Here is an 18770-nt window from a genome sequence, read left to right as displayed (position 1 = left end):
CTCACTGTGAGTACACACATACATATGTGTAAGAACGCAGATACTAGGGGTCCCACGTCACTGCTGCACAAAGAGCAAGAACAGAGCAGAGCACCAGCTGTTTGGGGTACGTTTCATTCAGGAATGAAGAGGTGGAAACAGCAAGCAGGGTTTAGCAACCAAGCAGCGAATTTATTTAATCAGTTACAGAAATTAAACAAGAACGGATTTCCAGTCTTCATTTCACACGCTGAAAAAACTCCTAAAAAGCGTCATTAAAAAAGTGTATTTAAATGATTTACTTTTCTGGGTTTAGTTCACAACCCACCAAAAAGGGGAGGGGCACCAAATGCCTGGCAGCTTCCTGTTTCTATTTCTGGGTCCAGCGACACAGAATCACAGAGCGGCTGCAGCAGGAGTCTTGGTGGCCATCGCTCCCACCTTCTCACTTCACACTGGAGCAATCTGGGGCCCAGAGCGAGTTGACTCAGCTGCTTAATGCCAGGGCCAGGAGTAGACACCAGGTCTCCCGATTTCCCCCCAAGAATGCTTGTCACCAACCGTGGGGACGAGGGCAAAGGAGATCTCGTCTCCCCTGGAGAAAAGCTAGTTCGATTGAGCACAACATTGGTGAGGGTGACAATCAGGCATTGCAACCATATGGCTTTCCACAGTAATGGAAATTTCCTCAACGCCTTTTGGTGTTTCTGTTTGGAGAACTGACCTGACCAAGAGCAACTGCAGGAAAGCCGATAGGATACTTCAGGGGGATGATGGCCAGCCCTTTCTTCTTCCAGTAATTCTCCGAGTTGAATTTTTCTACAGCCACTTTCCTCAGGGAGTAGGAAGACTTGGCCATACATTCCTTCCAACACTGGATCAGGTTCTTGGCATTAATCTCCTGTTTGTAGGGTGTTTGGTCAATTTCACTGTACATGTTTATCGTTCGGACCTGCAAAAGAAGAGACTGAAAGGTGGGGGGAGCGGGCAGACCTAGTCTCTTCCATCCACGTCCTCCTAGTCAAATTCTGCTCACCCTATTAGGCCCAGACTGAGTGCTATTACTCCTTGTTGAAGCCTTTCCAATGCATAATGGTCTCATCTTCCCCTGCTCGGAGCCTCTATCAAATATGTTAGCACTTACACACTTTCTGTGCTGCTCTTGTGTAAGTTCAAAGGAAGGAATCCTTTCCTTATATGTCTTATGTAACTCAACCCAGTCCGGCACACTGTACTCTTAATTCTAGTTGCATTTGTGAATATCTGTTAGAAGGTCATCCTGAATTTAATCTCCAGGCCACATGAGCTACGGGATTTGGATTATTCAGATGCTGGGGCAAGATAAGACCACTCACTCCCCAAACAGGAAAATAGGAAAGTTCATTTAAATATAACCCATAACTAGGATGAAGAATATATTAAAAGATTCTATTGCAGACATCTGAAGCCATGAGTAGAATTCTTCCTGAATTCCCAGAATTGGGGATGTATGCTTCTGGCCGAGAATTAAAGGCGCCAAGTACCTCACATTCTGCGTTGAGAAAACTCTCAGCAGTGTGGCCAGAGACCTCCCAAACTTACAGACATGTACTCTCCCCATCCCCCTAAAAAACATTCCCCGATCACTATAAAAGGAAGACTGGAAATTACCGAGCTGTGGCACTGGGGGAGCAGTGTTTTTAAGGGTGCCTATTGTCTCCTCTAACTTCCCTGGGATGAAGGGAGGTCATTACCTGGCTCTCCTCCCTCGTGCTACCAAAAGTGACACAGCGTCTGGGACAGAGGCTGTGATGAGATGGCCAGGAAGGGAGGGGCAAGGGCCCCCGACAAGTTCAAGAGACATAAAGAAGATGGCTCCTGCCTATGGCCGCACAGTCCAGTGTTGGAGAGGGAGAGGGTAGAGGAACTGGGGACTGGGGCTTTCCAAGGATTGCTACAGCAGGGAGCAAAGAGGCGTGGCCATCAGGGAACTCTGCCTGAGGTGCCAGCTGAGGGCCACTGGGAGATTAGCCTGCCCTCCCAGGGGCCTGTGGATTGCTGAGAGAGCTAGCAGAGATGGAGCCCCAGACACCATGCAGGGAAAGTCGCTACAGCGAACCAAGGAGAGGACAGAGAGCTGGCTGGGGAGAGGCCAGCTGGTCCTTCTCACCCCCCACCCCAGCACCACAGCAGAGGGAGCAGGGGTCAGAGCACACCCGGCGTCTCCCGATCCTAACTCCACTCCAGGATTCCAAGTGGAAGAGGCGCAGGGAAGGGAACAGAGCTTGTTAATGAATGGAATTGGGACAGAGACTTAAAGAACAGACAGGAGACGATTTCAGTAACTGAAATGACTGAAACCTTGTGACAGCTGCTTGAGATGTTAAGGAAGCAGGGAAAGAGGGTTCGACAGAACCTGTTGGCAGCAGTTATGCCCCCAACCCGTGGAGACTTCTCACTAAACAGGTTAGAATCCAACACTTGCCCCTCAGTATCCTCTGTCTCCAGGATGTTGGGGAAGGAGCCCGAGTAAGACCAGGACCTCTACACTGTGGAGTCCTGGCTCTGTACTAACTAGTCAGCTGGGTTCCCTCAGCAAATTGTTTTGCCCCTCTGGATCTCAAATTCCTCAACCTGCATGACCCCCATGGCCCTCCCACCGCTGGAATTCGAGGCCTTTCCTGTGTGAGACTAATTCAGCATTACCTTCTCAGGGGACAACCCACATCTGGCTGCGACTTCCGTGATGCAGGATTCGGTGATCAGCCCCGCCTGGGGGAAGCCAAACCCGCGCAGAGCCGTGTTGGATGGAAGGTTGGTTCTGCACGCCCGGGCCCGGCAGCGCAGGTTCGGAAACTTGTAAGCATTTTCCACTTTCATAACTCCCTGTTTCGTCACCTGGGGAAATCAAGAGTCGATGTGACAAGACCCTCATCCTCCTGTACCTGACTACCATTCTGAGACCTCAGAACAAAACCCAGCCAGAAATGACCGACCGACCCTCTCTACACATCACACAAGCTAAAACAGACCCATGTCCCCAATTAAATGCATTTTTACTATGAAATAATTTTGAAAGACTTGAATAATTTATCTTTTGAAATCATTATTTTTTATTTTCATATTTTAGGGCTAATGCATTTCTTCTAGGTTTGAAACGTTCCAAAAGCCTTCGAAGCATCAACAGGCCCTAAACACTGGGTCTACAGAACATAATGAATAAAATATCTTGGAAAACAGGAAAAAATGTCTTGGCATTTGGTCTAAAGCATTGGTTAAGCAGGGGCAATTTTGCCCCTTCTCTCTCTGGGGACATTTGGCAATATCTGGAGACATTTTTGGTTGTTAAGACTTGTTGACACAAATAATCTATAATCAATCTATAAATCAAAATTTGAAGTGAGTTTATGATGAGCCAGATCTGAGGACTATAGCCTGGGGGGCCTCCTTCCCCAAGGAAGGAAGCACACCCAAGAAGTGGGGTGTAGAGAGTGGTTACATACCATCTTGGAACAAACAGAATACATCACATATAACAGGAGTATCTCTTTACTACTGTCATGAGATGCTTAGCTGGCACAAAAGTCAGTGGTCATAAGGCAAGCATAGCATGTTGGTAATTAATCCTTAGTTTCCAGGAAGAGATGCTTACCCTTAAATAAATGGCGATATGGGGGCGGGGAGCTACATCTCTATCTTTAAGGGCATCACTCTTGTCTTTGGGACATTGTAAATGTCCCAAAGATGTACAATGCATGCTCAACAGGCCACGTCAGGCCTTTTTGGAAAAACAAGTTCAGGTGAATGAGTTTTAAACCAAATAGCTTCCTCATATATTCCAATATATCTAATACTTGTCATTTATTCATCAGACTGGAGGGTAGCTGTGCCACTGACATCTGCTGGGTGGAGGTTAGGAAGTTGGTAAATATCCTACAATGCACAGGAAAAGCCCCCACAACAAAGAATTATCCAGTCCAGAATGTCAATAGCACTGTGGTTGAGGTTTAATGCTTGCATTTGCGAAAAGAGCTCTAAGTATGGGAAACATGGAGATAACACACAGACACAGACTTCGCCAATCTCTCGGGGCTCACTCTGGGGGCATCAGTAACACACGGCTATCCCTGCAATAAGGGTCTTTATGCTTTATACTTAAATATTATTTAACTATTGAACATTTTCTGAATTAAATCATGTTACGTAACACTTTACAGAATGTGAACTTGTTCCTTAAAACACTTACATATAGTGACTCATCCATAGAGGCACCTGCATTGCTGTAATGCTCCACATCCAGGGCCAGGATTCTGCCATCGTTCATGAATCCAGCCTGGGGAAAGAAAACTGACATTAGATACTGGTGCTGGGGACCACATATCTCTAATTTTTTTCCGTCACTTATGAACACCGCTCATATAAGCAAAAAGCTTCATGACATTGGATTTGGCAATGATTTCTTGGACATGACACCAAAAGCACAGGCAATGAAAAGAAAAAATCGATAAATTGGAGTACATCAAAATGAAAAACTTCCATGTATCAAAGGACACAATCCACAGAGTGAAAAGGCAACCCAGAGAATGGGAAAAAATATTTGCAAATCATATATTGGAGAGGGGTTAATATGCAGTGTGTATAAAGAGCTCCTACAACTCAACAACAAAAAAACAAACACCCTGATTAAAAAGTGGACAAAGGATTTGAATAGAGATTTCTCCAAAGAAGATATAAAAATATCCAACAAGCAGATGAAAAGATGCTTAACATCACTAATCATTAGGGAAATGCAAACCAAAACCACAAGATACCACCTCACACCCATAAGCATGGTTACTATAAAGACAAACAACCAGTAACAGAAAATAATACGTGTCTGTAAGGATATGGAGAAATTGGAACCCTTGTGCACTATTGGTAGGAAGGAAAGATGGTGCAGTTGCTATGGAAAACAGTATGGTAGTTCCTCAAAAAGTTAAAAATAGAACTATAGTATGATCCACTAATCCCACTTCTGGGTATTTATCCAAAAGCACTGACAGCAGGGTCTCGAAGAGATGTTTGCACACGTATGTTCATAGCAGCCTCATTCACAAAAGTCAAGGGGTAGAAGCAACCCAGTGTCCACTGATGGATGAATGGATAAACAAAATGTGGAATGTACAAACAATGGAATTTCATTCAGTCTTAAAAAAGAAGGAAATTCTGACACATGCTACAACATGGATGAACTTTCAGGGAGTTATGTTAAGTGAAATAAGCCAGACACAGAAAGACAAATACTGTTTGATTCCATTGATTTGAGGTACTTAGGGTAGTCAAATTCCTAGTGACAGAAAGTAGAACGGTGGTCCCCAGAAGCTGTGGGGAGGAAGGAATGGGGAGTTATTGCTGAATGGGTACAGAGTTTCAGCTTTACAAGAAGAAAAGAATTCCAGAGATGGAGGGTGGTGATGGTTGCACAACAATGTAAATGTGCTAATGCCACCAAACTGTATACTTAGAAATGGTTAAGACAGAAATTTTATGTGTGTGTATTTTGCCACAACTAAAAATAATAATAAAAAAGGAAGGGTCGAGAAAGCTATAAAACCAAAACAAACAGACAAAAACTCCTCAAGTCCATTCATCACTACTAGTCAATCAATCCTTTGCTCTCCTCCTAACGCAAACCAACTGCCTAGTTCTTGACCTCTCTTTCTTGCCACAGGCGGATTCTGGCTCCCATCCTCACATTTCTACCTAAACTTTCTCCCCTAAAGCCACCTAACCCCCTAATCTCCGCATCCGCTGGCCTGCTCCTAGTGTACTCCGCACAGTTTCTCATAGGGCCCAATAGAACCAAAACTCCCAGCAGCATATGGTGCTGCTGGAGGTCTTTTAAATATATGTCATCCTTGCTTTTAAGGTGTATCCAATACCCCTGTTTTCTGGCTGCGCTCTGCTTCACTATCTCTGAACTTATTACAGTTCCCTTTAATGGTTTTTGTCAAACGGAACCAAATTCAAAGCAAAGTCGTGGTCAAGGGCACGGCCTCTGAACTCCAGCAGTTTGAGCTGGAGTGCTGGCTCTGCGATCCAGGCAAGCTATACAGCCTCTCTGACTACCTGTGAAGTGGCCATGAATAAGGCAATGCATGGAAACTAATAGGTAAGTGACTAAAACATAGCTTGTGTTCTAAATATAAATTATTAATATTACTATCATAAATATTATTATCTACTGTCCTCACACTATTCTCCATTAGAAAACATTATTTTCTCATAGTTTTAATCACTGCTATGCTGATGGCTTCTATAACTATAATCCAGTCCTTTCAATAAAGTCCCATATTGGCGAAGGACATTTATACTTAAATGTCCTGTTGTCACTTCTTTCCCCACATTTACAAAAACAAGCTCATCGTTGTCCCTCCAGATTGGTTCTTCCTTCCAACTTGGCTCTTTATACTAGAAACTTCCAAGTCATGTTAGTGGTTCTAGTCTCCATTGTATTTTGCCAAGTTTGTCACCAACTCCTCTTTTATTTCATACTATCATGGCTCTTGGACCCGTCTCTTCTTCTGCTCTTGCTATCATAGCTCAGACCCCAACAGCTTCATGTCTGACTGCATCAGCTGCCTCCTGGTGGTCTGCCTGCCTCCACCTTCTCTCCTCTCCAGCTGGCCTAGTGCCATCATATCACCCTCCCCGATGCACCCATGTTTGGTTACGACACTTGACTGGTCAAGCATCTGCTCAGTCTCACTCTCTCTCGTGAGATCAAGGTTAAACCCCCATCCTGGGACTCCAGGCTCCTCTCAGTCTGCACCACTTAACCTGACCAATCCTCGTTTGCACCCCTCTTCAGTAAGCACTCTGTGCTCTCTTCCGTCTCTCCTACTCCTGCCCTGATCAAACACACCATGTTCCTCCCACTGCTGCATATCTGCTCCTCCTCCTCTCACCACCTGGACGCCCTCTTTCTGCCATCCATTCCTGAAGGCCATCTATGTGTCACTTTCTCTAAGATGTCTCCTGTACATACTCAAGCTCATATTCGTCTCTCCCCAAAGGTTTACTCTGTGCCCAGATTATTGTTTTCACAATGACATCATGTGTGTAAGTCTTATTTCCCCCTCAACTCCCAAAATGTAATCTCTGTCAGGACAAAGTTTACTCTAATAAATCTTTGTTGAACCAAAGCAAATTCAAAATATAGCTTAGAGCGAATGTGAGTTGAAATAGACACATTCATTATCTTCTAAAAATATGTATGCAGGTACACCAGTTGTGGAAGAGACAAAGCTGTGTTCAACGAATCCTGGGCACACAGGAGACTACATTTCCCAGCCTCCCTTGCAGTGAGGTGGCAAAGTCCTGGGCAATAACATATGGATGGAGGCAAGGTCCACACTTATAGGCCTGGTGCCTGAAACACCTCTTACATAACACTCCTGCTCTCTCTCCCCCCTTGTCTTCTGCCCTGTGCAGTAGGTCCAGTAGGGGACTTGGAGTCCCTAGGGCAGTGCTATCCAGTAGAACTTTCTGTGATGATGGCAATGTCCTACACCTGCATGTCCAATATGGCAGCCACTAGCCACATGTAGTTACTGAGCACTTGAAATTCAGCTAATGCAACTGTGGAACAGATATTTAATTTTCTTTAATGTAGTTAAATGTAGTTAATGTAGAGTCTTCTCCTCTCCCCACTCCCAACCCTCACTGTTTACACTGGGCTGTTACTTGAGCAAGAAATAACACAATAAAGGTTTACGTCTCTGAGAGTTTTTACTTGTTTATTACAGCATTCTGACATTCTGACAACTACTTATTTCTTATAAAGCAAAAAATAATTATTTTCTCCTATGGAAATTTTTCTAGAAACTTCTGGAACAGAGTTTTACAAAAATACTCTAGATATATTGAAAAATGTGGAACCTGTTGGCAAATAATTGCAATCTCACATAACATTATTCTTGTGGGAATCATTCTGTTTTTAAATTATGTGGAAACAGTACGGTTATCAGATCTACTTTCACAGATGCATATCCTCGTGTGTTTTCCAGTTATTTGCTCTGCACCAGCCAATACCAGCTAGTACTTTTCACAAACTGACATCTTTGAGCAAAGCAGAAAAGCTTCACTGAACAATCAGCACAAGGAATGGAAAGTTCCATGGAAGCACAATTGGTTGATGAGTAGCCAAATGCTGCGCCCTGCACTTATGGAATGTCCTACTTACAACATGAATCCTTTCCGCCCCCCTTCTTCCTCTACTCACTTTGTATTTTCCAAGGTAAGGGTGGCGGCCCCCAGTTATTAACATGTCCTCTCCTCGTTCCAGAATGCAACGGACTGCACGACCGTGTCTAAAACAGAAAAGAAAGCAAGAGAGGCAAACTCTTCCACCAAGTAGGTATTACCGGGGGTTCATATAACACCTGGTGAAAGCCTGAGCGGCGTCCGCACACCTAACAGAACTACTCCCTGAGCCCAGCTGTGCTGATCTCAGGCCTACACTGTGGTCTCCCTCCCGCTGGGTTAGGGCACAACGCCTAGTATTCACTTCATATGGGAGGAGGGCTCTTGGGCGCCATAGCCTCCCCCTGGAGGCTATTGCTCGGGGGGTATTTCCCACTATGGGAACAGCCTCTGCCATAGGCGAACAGTCCGAAGGCCACAGTATAGACTGGTTACAAACGGAGGAACTCAAGCCGTCTCTGCCTGCCAAGTGCTCCCTGAGAGGACAGGTCTAGAATCAGGGTCTTTTGTGTCATGGACACAGGAACTGACCTACGTCACTCAGCAGAGAAATTAAGCCTTCTAGGTGTGCCTGCTCCAAAGACAATTTCCTATGGGAATGTTTTGAGATTCTCAAAGGAAAATGGTAATACAAATAAAGCTAAGCATAACAAAAGCATAATCTCCATTTCAATCAAGGGAATATATATATATTATATGAATATATGAACTTTTTGAGATATATATCTCACAGGTGCTATGGACAAGTAACCTCTACCATTTCAGGACCTGTTTCTGTCTACTCTCCAGGTATTACAGTATTTTTACTGTGGTTTTTGTTCTTTTCAGTAATCTATTCTCATTTTGGTTCTTATAGTATGTAGTTTGACAGTATAAGATAAAGATGCTGTTAACAAGGTTGTTGGCGCATTTGTATATTCTATGTAATTTTCAATAATGTTGACCCAGATCCTTCCTCCTTAACCCCTATGTTGTGAATATTCGGCATGATCTCGTTTTATGTTTGTCTGTTTAGCAGATTTTCTCCACTTACTTGTTTGCGGCAAATGCGGTGACGGCTGCCATGATGCCGGTTTTGACTGTTTTTCCCCCGAACGCCCCACCAAGTCGCTTTACATGACACATGACCTTGTTAGCTGGGAGCTTCAGGGTCGAAGCCACTATGTCCTGTGAAGGGTAACAGTTCTTGTTAATCTGACCCACCCGTAGCAAGGGAGGGGGACAGCCCTGGCCCATTGGTTCCATAATGTCCATGCTACACAAACTGTGTGCTTATACTAATAACGGGATGATTTCCAATGACCTGGGCATGCATCCATGCCTGGTCTCAGTGGTATTTGGCTATAATGACATTGCCAAAACTATCACTAATATTAAGTAGTCTTTTCAATATCAATGAGATGTTTTTGTGTTAACAAATTTTTAAAAATTTTCCCCATGAACCACACCCAAGTGTCCTTTCCACACTGATCCCTAGGGGTGTGTTTCCTGAAGCAGTGAGATGTTGGGGTCTTTCCCTGCATCCTCCTGTCTCCCTGCAGGTTCTTCTCACCTCCCATTTGGGTTCCTGCTGAAGTTGGCCAGCGGGTCTTCCCCGGATGCAGGCCTTGCTCTTCTTTGCCATCCTATTGTTTAGAGGGCATTTATATAGACGGGGACCCCAGAGGGATGACGTGATGGGCTCAACGTCACACCAGGCGTGAGGAGCAGAACAGGGCTGGGGTGGGGCTTGCCAGGCCCTTCCTACTGTTCCGCCTCCTAAAAGCCTCAGTCTCCACACTCCCCCATTCCCACCTGCTCTGGTCACGACACTGGCTCCTTATGACCCACTGAATCAAGACCCCTGTGCTTTGTGCCCTGTACTTTCACGCTTAAACTAGGCCCCCCAAATGCATCCTCCATTCCAGCGTGGGCATCTTTGTGCCTTTCCTCTTTCTTACATGCATGCTGCCTGATACATAGGACACAGGCAACAAGTGTTTGCAGACGGGACGAGTGAATGAAGGAACAAATGAGTGGCATTTGCTCTTGGTGTGGAATGATCTGGAAATGGCCTCTCTTCTCACTGTCTAGACAAACCTCACTCTCACTGTGAATCCAAACTGAAGATTTGTTCTGCATGGGACTTCCTGGATGATTATAGAACCCACCAAATCCTTATTCTCTTAATTCTCCCACCTGTGTAAATTCTAACCTAGGTGATTCTGCACTTAGTTGCATTCTGTCCAAAATGCTTCCTAACTGCTTTATGTGAGTTAAGTACTATAAGCTTTGGAGGGTAGGCCTTTCTCCTTTCTCTGGTATTCTTTTTTTTTTTTTGATGAGGAAGATTTGTCCTGAGCTAATGTCTGGGGCCAATCTTCCAATCTTCCTCTTTTTTTGTATGTGAGCTGCCAGCACAGCATGGCCACTGACAGATGAGTAGTGTAGGTCCGCGTCTGGGAACTGAGCCCGGGCCGCCAATGGAGTGGCAAACTTACCCATCAGGCCACCAGGGATGGCCATTTTTTATTTTAATATTCTTAACAGTGTCAAGAGTACAGCAAGAGACCTGCTGATTCCATATTGGTTTTAAAATTACAAATCCACAAACAGGAGGCCGCTACTTTTATACTCTTTTAAAAGTTTTGCAATTGTATGGTTATTAATACCCAAATGGATTAGTTATTAATACTCCAAATTCCTTCAGTTTCTGAAATAACACTTTTGTCTCTAATTGCTCTTGGTATATTTTGCTAGCAGAAACCAATTAGCCATATCCCCTCCACAGTGGCCCCATGTTACCTGTATGTATTTGGGAAATTGTGTGGACACATAGACATCTATTTCTTGATCCTCTCCTTTGGGAACAATGAGCATGCTCTGGGTTTCCATATAAAAATGTTTTTGACCTCCCATATGTATTTCACCTGTTACAGGAAAGTACACCCGAGTCAAGGAGGCTGTCAGACAGAACGGGTAGCGTACCCCAGCTGTTATACCATTATGGAGAACTTCCAGTGATGGTGCTTCACTGGGACAGTAGGCTCCACAGTGAAAGGCTACAAACAACATTCAGCTTTCATTACATATGCAGATTTGAAGTAGAGTTCTGTAGGGGACTCTGTCATTGCTGCCAATACAGTAGGTCACAGAATCCTAGGGAAGGGTGTCTGACTTTCTAGACTCAAAATACTATGGCAAGGAGACTTCCAGTTCTAAGACAAGATGGAGTACATGTACTTATCACTGTTCTTTCTGCTATGTACAGCTAACAACCTTGGACATTATGTATAAAAGAAACATAAGAAGACTGTTAAAGGCAGAGAGAAGAAGGCAAACCAGCTAGGGACTTTGGGACCCAAGCAAAGACACAATGGTGACTTCAGCGGGATTTGCTGACGTTGTTTTCGATTGCTTCACATATCCTAGACTTGGTGCCAGAGATGCCAACAATCCAAAAACACCAAAAGGTAAAGACAGAAAAAAAGCTCTAAGAAAAAGCTACTTTTCCTAGCCAAGGACCAGGAAAGGGGAAACATAGCAGGACAGAAAACTTTTATGTAATAAACACTCTATTCCAGCCAAACACTACAGAAAAAACTGTGGCCTCATCCTTATCTGCAACATTTGAGTGAGGAACCTAGACTTCTGCTCTTCTTAGGCTATAATGAGATGCCCCAACCTTCTGCTGGGTGGTGTCAGTGGGGCCATATGGGGCACATGGACTTCCACCCTCCACCTGGCAACAACAATGCATCTGCCCTCTCTCCCCACCAACACAGGGTCAGAAGAGATCTGGTAAAATAGGAGATTTAAATAAGACCCAGATGTCCAAGACACAATCAAAAATCACTCATCATACCAAGAACTTAACCTGAATGAGAAAAGATCATCGAGAGATGCCAACACGGAGAGGACACAGATGTTGGAATTACCTGACAAGGATTTCAAAGCAGCATCATAAAAATGCTTCAATGACCATTTACATAAACACTTGAAACAAATGAAAAAATAGAAAATCTCAGCAAAGAAACAGAAGGTATGAAAAGAACCAAATGGAAATTTTAGACCTAAGAAATACAACAAAAAAATTTTAAGAGGCTCAATGGATGAGCTCAGCAACAGATAGAGAGGACTGAGGAAATGATCAGGAAACAAGAATATAGTACAACAGAAATTGCCTAATCTGAACATCATAAAGAAAACAGACTGAAAAGAAAATGAGCAGAGCCTCAGGAACCTGTACACCTATAATAAATGATCGAAATTTGTGTTATTGAAATCAAGTATTTGAAGATACAATGGCTGAAAATTTCCTAAACTTGGCAAAAGACACAAAACTACAGATTCAAAAAGCTGAGTCAATATTTGGGAATATGATAAATCCAAAGAAATCCATGCCATAACACATCAAAGTCAAACTTCATAAAAGTAAAAAAAAGAAAATATCTTGACAGCAGTGAAAGAAAAACACCTATCTCACCTATAGGGAAAAATATTTGAAAGGCAACAGATTTCTCATCAGAAACTATGGTGGCCAGAGGAACTGGTACAACATCTTTCTTCAAGTACTGAAATACCTGTCAACTCAGAATTCTATATCCAGTGAAAATATCCTTCAAGAATGAAACAGAAATCAAGATATTCGTAGATGAAGGCAAACCAAGAGAATTTGTCTTAGACCTATCCTAAAATAATGACTAAGGGGCACCGTCCTGGTGGTGTAGTAGTTAAGCTCACATGCTCCGCTTCAGCGGCCCAGGGTTCACCACTTCAGATCCTGGTCATAGACCTATGCACCACTCATCAAGCCATGCTGAGGTGGCATCCCACATAGAGCAACTAGAAGGATGTACAACTATGACATACAACTTTCTACTGGGGCATTGGAGAGAAAAAAGGATAAAAAGAGGATGATTCGTAACAGATGTTAGCTTAGGGCCAATCTCCCTCAAAAGAAAAAAAAACAGTCATTACAAATGAACTTTAAGAAAAAAATAACAATGACTAAGGGAAGTTTTTGAAACAGACAAGAAATGATCTTTTTTAAAAAAGGACTCTTAGAACAGGAAGACTTCTGTTCCTGTTCAGAAAGGAGAGAGAACAATGGAAAGAATAAAAATATAGGTAAACACAGTAGACTTTCCTTCTCTTGAGTTTTATGAATTGCATTTAAAGCAAAATTATAACATTGCTTCATGTGGTACTCAATGAATGTAAAGAGACAAGGATATTATAAATGAGGGAGAGTAAAGACATGTAAAGGGAGGAAAGGTTTCTATACTTTACTCAAACTGATCAAATTGTTGACACCAGATATATTGTAATATATAAAAATAATATTTAACACCTACAACTGCCACTAAAAAAAAACTAGACAAAGATATACACTAAAAACACTATAGATAAATCAGAAAGGAATTCTGAAAAATCTTCAAGTAACCCATTGGAAGACAGGGAAAAACAAAAAACAGGAGGAAAAAACAGAACACAATTATGACCAGCCATCACATTAGGTGGAAGGCAGACTTTTAAAAATTAAAAATTATACCCCCAAATGGTGATTTGCAAATTGTTTGAGGGAGAAGCCCAAGGAAATCTCTTGTACTGTTGTCTGGACTTCCTATCTTATGCAAAATCTGAGTAAAGACAGAATACAGAAAAATGAGCTGATTCTGTTTCATTTATAAAACATAAAAATTAAAATGTCGGTAATTCAGATCTCAGGGCTGGCCCTGTGGTGTAGCTGTTAAGTGCGCGCGCTCTGCTGCTGGCGGCACGGGTTCAGATCTCCAGCATGCACCCATGCACCGCTTGTCAGGCCATGCTGTGGCGGCATCCCACATAAAGTGGAGGAAGATGGGCATGGATGTTAGCTCAGAACCAGTATTCCTCAGCCAAAAAAAAAAAAGGAGGAGGATTGGCATGGATGTTAGCTCAGGGCTGATCTTCCTCACACACACAAAAAAAATGGTACAAAAAAAAAAAACTTATGCTTTTCTTAAAAAAAAAAAGAATTCAGATCTCAATTTCAACTTAAGCTTTTATCAAAGACTATACATTGAAAACCCACTGGTCAGTAGGTTCAAATTCATGGTTTGCAGTCTTAGCACTTCCACCTAGCCACTCAGAATTAATTTTGTTAAACATCAACTTCATTTAAAAAATACAAAACTAAAAAACATCAGACAGAGTTGTTTCTGCATAAAACTTGAAGGAAAGCAAGGGTTTAGACCCTGTTACACTGCGCTGCCCCCTCGCAGCCCTCGACCCATGGCACCCTCACTCTATAGAGTATTGCTCTCAACTCTCCAGGTCAGAAGCCAATTTGATCAACTCATCCCTGAGATAAAATTTTACCCCCCTGTGGGTATAGAGTGATTCCTCCAGGCATATTTACATCTTAATAAGAGGCCCTTAAAGACCTAAAAGCCACTCAGCTGTGAAGGAGTGAGATGCCCTTAAAGACCTAAAAGCCACTCAGCTGCGAAGGAGTGATCTGTTCCAGGCCCAAGAGGACAGGCTCTGGGGAAGCTCATCCTATGTCGGGGCTCCCAGATCTCCTGCAAATCCTGCTCAGAAACTGTGCTCCACACTCTGCAATTTTAATGCCCTCTGGTCCCGTGACCCCAGGGCTAGGGAGGGCTGACGTACACCCCACACGGGTCAAAGCAAACAACGGTCACTCTCTTCAAGAACACAGTCTGAGACTTGATGTCATGCTCCACATATTTAATGTTTTCAATATTCTCTTTTCCTGAAATGCCTATTTTCCCAGGGGCAGACACAGTGCTGTTATTATTACTCTCAATGAGTCACCTCTCATTGAAATAATGAGTCAAAAATTCGTACTCTAAATGACAATTACAGAATAAGAAAAAAATACCTCAAACACGAGTGAAGAGGATGAAAACTTAAAAGTAGAATAAATGCCCTTTTAAAGCCTCCTGTGTCACTTTTACACATATCAATAGGGTATGGGGCTGTAACAAGGTAAAAGTCAAGTAGAAAACAGAGGGAACAACTTACTCAACTGAATTAAATCATTAAATAAGATGTCAAGGAAAAATACAATAATTAAGTTCTCACACAAAAACATTACGGCAAGAACATACTATGGCACAGGTGCAGGAACCTCTAAACAGTGGTGTGTCCAAGATGCTCACACCGTGGACTCTGTGCCAAAAATGCCCCTCCCTCTCTTCTCCCACAAAACGAACTCGCCCTTCAAGGGCGCCACCTTTTACTAATCCTGAGAGTCACCCGGAGCACTGTGCACACTCGTCAGAAACAGATTCCTGGGCCCCCCGGGATCCTCCAACTCCAGAATTCCAGGAAAGGGCACAGGAGTCTACAGGCTGGTCTCACAAACATCTCACAGCGAGAAAAAGTGGGAAACACTGGGTTTGATGATGAACGTCTGCCACTGTGTTAGCTCAATAACAGACACCGTTCCTACAGAACAACAACAAAGACAACAAACCTGATAATAACCAACACTCACCGTTATGGATCTCTTGCTATGTGCCAAGCTCTGTGCCACACACACGTATTATCTCTTATGATCTTCAGAGTGGATCTCTGGGATCAGTATTATTTTCTCCATACAATTTTAAAACAAGGAGACTGAGGCCTGAGACGTGCCCTGCCACGTCACACAGCTAATAAGACAGGGCACCAAGGAACACTGGCAGGGTGATGGCATAAGTTGTCTTTTCTACAACTTAGAGGGGACATTATCCAGTCAGCCTGTGACCAGCCTCAGGTGTAATGCAGCTATGGAGCTAAGAAACATGGCGGGCTTTGGGCTCAAGTGGGTGGACCGACTGGTTATATATGACACGGCTCTGCCGTGTGTTCGGGGACAGTGTGTCTTAGGACTCCTCCTGTGCTTGGGATCAGAGTTGGAAAGAAAAATTAGGGAGATGGTAGTTTCTAACTACCATCTAGAGGCCAATATCCTGGAAATTCACTTAAAGACAGACAATGTCAAATGCTTTATCCTCTGCCCTGAGACCTGGTGCAGACAGCCCACACCCACCCAGCACCTCTGGCTAAATCAGATCTTGGATGGCAGGTCTTCCACGGCATGGGTGACAGCAGAGCACAGTGGGAACATTATGGGTTATTTAAGACCTGTGGGATGGGCCGGCCCCGTGGCTTAGCGGTTAAGTGCATGCGCTCCGCTGCTGGCGGCCGGGGTTCAGATCTCGGGTGTGCACCTATGCACCGCTTCTCCAGCCATGCTGGGGCCGAGTGCCATATACAGCAACTACAAGCATGTGCAGCTATGACATACAACTATCTACCGGGGCTTTGGGGGGAAAAAAAAAAAAAAGACCTGTGGTGAATCTTTTTTTCTCCTGCTATAAAGGACATTACTGAGACAAATGGCAAAATTTATATTAAATTTGTAGATTTATTAATAGTATTGAGTCAATGTTGATGTTCTGATTTTGATAACTGTATGTCTGTGTAAGATAGTCCTTTTTCTGAGGAAATATAAACACTGTAGTATTTAGAAGTAAAGAGGCATGATGTCTGTAACTTATTCTCAAATGGCTCAGAAAAAAATGTATATTTATATATAAATATATAGAGAGAGACAGAGAGAGAGAATGATAAAGCAAATGTAAAATGTTAATAATTGGGGATTCTGGGCGAAGGGCAACTAGGAATTTCTTTAATGTCTCTGCAACTTTTTGGTAAATTAAAAATTACGTTTAATTAATAAGTTACAAAGTTTCTATTGGAAAGTTCAAATCACCTATTTTCGAAGAGGGAAATTTAATTTTAGTTACATATATAAATAATGAAAGGAAGTCTGGAAGGAAAGGAGGGAAGAAGAAGGGGAGGGAGAGAGGAAAGGAGGGAGAAAGCAGAGAAGAAAGGGAGGGAGGAGGGAGACGTCAGGGAGAGAAAGGACGAAAGAGAAGAAACAGGGGTCTGGAGATCCTAAAACAAGCCACCAAGTCCACGACCAGCCTTGTCGCTCAGCAGCTGCTGTGTGACCGTGGTCAAGCTCCATAACCACTCTAAGCCTCAGTTTCCCCTCCTGCAGGGTGACTGTGAACAGGAAGAGACATCTGTATAGCAACTGCGGCCGCGGTGGGGCAGGTGGCCAGCGCAGGGGGCGGCCATGGGCAAGGCCTGAGCCTCCCACTTCGCCTCTCTGCTGAGCTCTTCACACACAGACACACACACACACACACACACACACACACACACACACAAACTCCTAAGCACACACATACACACAACAGAGGGGAACACTTCTGTGAAGGAGGTGCCTGTTTCCGAGCTGATTTCTAGAAGGCAAAGGCATTAAGCTAGACATGCTCAGAAGGCTTCCTGGGTGCTGCCCCCTCATCCTTTTATTCAGATAGTTTTACCTTCAAGGATTTGATCAACCACTTTAAATGCTTCATTAACATTTCCACATTCCAGTTTCCATTCTCCCTCGAAGAAGGAGTTGTGCTGGATAGCTTCCTGGAAGAGAACAGAAAAGTGAGGCCGCCTGGGCAGCAGATCCGGCCCTAGGGCAGGAGCCCTCCTCTGCGCCTGCGCAGCATTTGTCTTCCTGCTCTGGGATCCCGGGCGCTTTCTGCGTGACCCCAGGGGCTGAGCCAAGAACCAGGCTTCAGAGAGACGCCCCGCGGAGCAGACACAAATGTCCCCACTGAGAAGGAACAGCATGCTCAGAGAGAACCCGGCATCCAGGTGGTCCCAGAAGGGAACTAGGACTGTGCAGGCAGACTATTCTCTTCATTCCACAACCACTGTATGCAGCGAGGCCGCGCAGCAGGGGTTTAGAGCCTGAGCCCTGGGTCCGGTGGAGTGTGTCCATCTTCTCCATTTCCAGCTGTTGGACTGTGGGCCTACTGCTTCCCCTCTCTGAGCCTCATCTGTACAGTGGAGGATAGTTGGGCACAGAGCTCCACTAGGGTTGTCAGGAGGATGAAACGAGGCACGTCCAGAGCTTGCACGGCATATAGTAGGTGCTCCATCAATGCTAGCTGAAGACACTCGAGTGATAAGGATCATGGCTGCCCTGCCTGCCAGCCCCATGTCCTCCTTTGGGGGGATGAGCACAGGGCAGTAGGGAGACCTCCAGCCCTGGAAGTACGATTCCATTACAAGCCCAGTGTGGGTACCACAAACCCACTTATACACTGGATCCTACCGGCTTCCCCTGGGTGCCCAGTGAAGGGGGTCAGTGGTGGGCACACATCATCAGGGACGTAGCTACAGTCCTCTAGGTTGGTTTTCTTCCTCATCCCCAGGAATTATCTTGCTGCAATCCCTGTGTCCACAGGCAAATGTGACATGCCAGCTCCCGTCAGCATTGTCCACCATGGATTATTGTCCACCTATGAAATTCCAACCCGCTGGCACTTAAGGATACTCCAAACTCTGTCTCCCTGTTACCACCAGTAGGTGTCTAGAGCTATCGACATACTACAGGGATGTTCTATTGTCATCCTGCCATTTCCTCTGTTCAAAAAATGGGCTGGTTTGTTTTTACCACCGTGGGGCCCAGGTTCTTTGATGGAGTGTTTGGTGATTGCTTCCATAACTGACCAGCT

General features: G+C 44.2%; 1 protein-coding gene across 1 annotated transcript in view; it reads right to left on the bottom strand.

The window, feature by feature from the left end:
* LOC131410963 (aldehyde oxidase-like) overlaps positions 1-18770 on the bottom strand; it is a 73687-nt gene that overhangs the window by 13223 nt on the left and 41694 nt on the right. Inside the window, exons 20-26 of the mRNA XM_058549546.1 lie at positions 17577-17673; positions 10987-11111; positions 9236-9369; positions 8222-8309; positions 4205-4291; positions 2665-2856; positions 704-931 (exon numbers count right to left, since the gene is read on the bottom strand). Coding sequence (XP_058405529.1) covers positions 704-931; positions 2665-2856; positions 4205-4291; positions 8222-8309; positions 9236-9369; positions 10987-11111; positions 17577-17673 — 951 coding nt within the window. The remainder of the gene's footprint in view (positions 1-703; positions 932-2664; positions 2857-4204; positions 4292-8221; positions 8310-9235; positions 9370-10986; positions 11112-17576; positions 17674-18770) is intronic.

Source organism: Diceros bicornis, chromosome 10 (assembly GCF_020826845.1).
Source record: "Diceros bicornis minor isolate mBicDic1 chromosome 10, mDicBic1.mat.cur, whole genome shotgun sequence".
Lineage (NCBI taxonomy): Eukaryota > Metazoa > Chordata > Mammalia > Perissodactyla > Rhinocerotidae > Diceros > Diceros bicornis.
The sequence above is the reverse complement of the archived record's forward strand: the minus strand, read 5'-3'. Positions and strand labels throughout refer to the sequence as shown.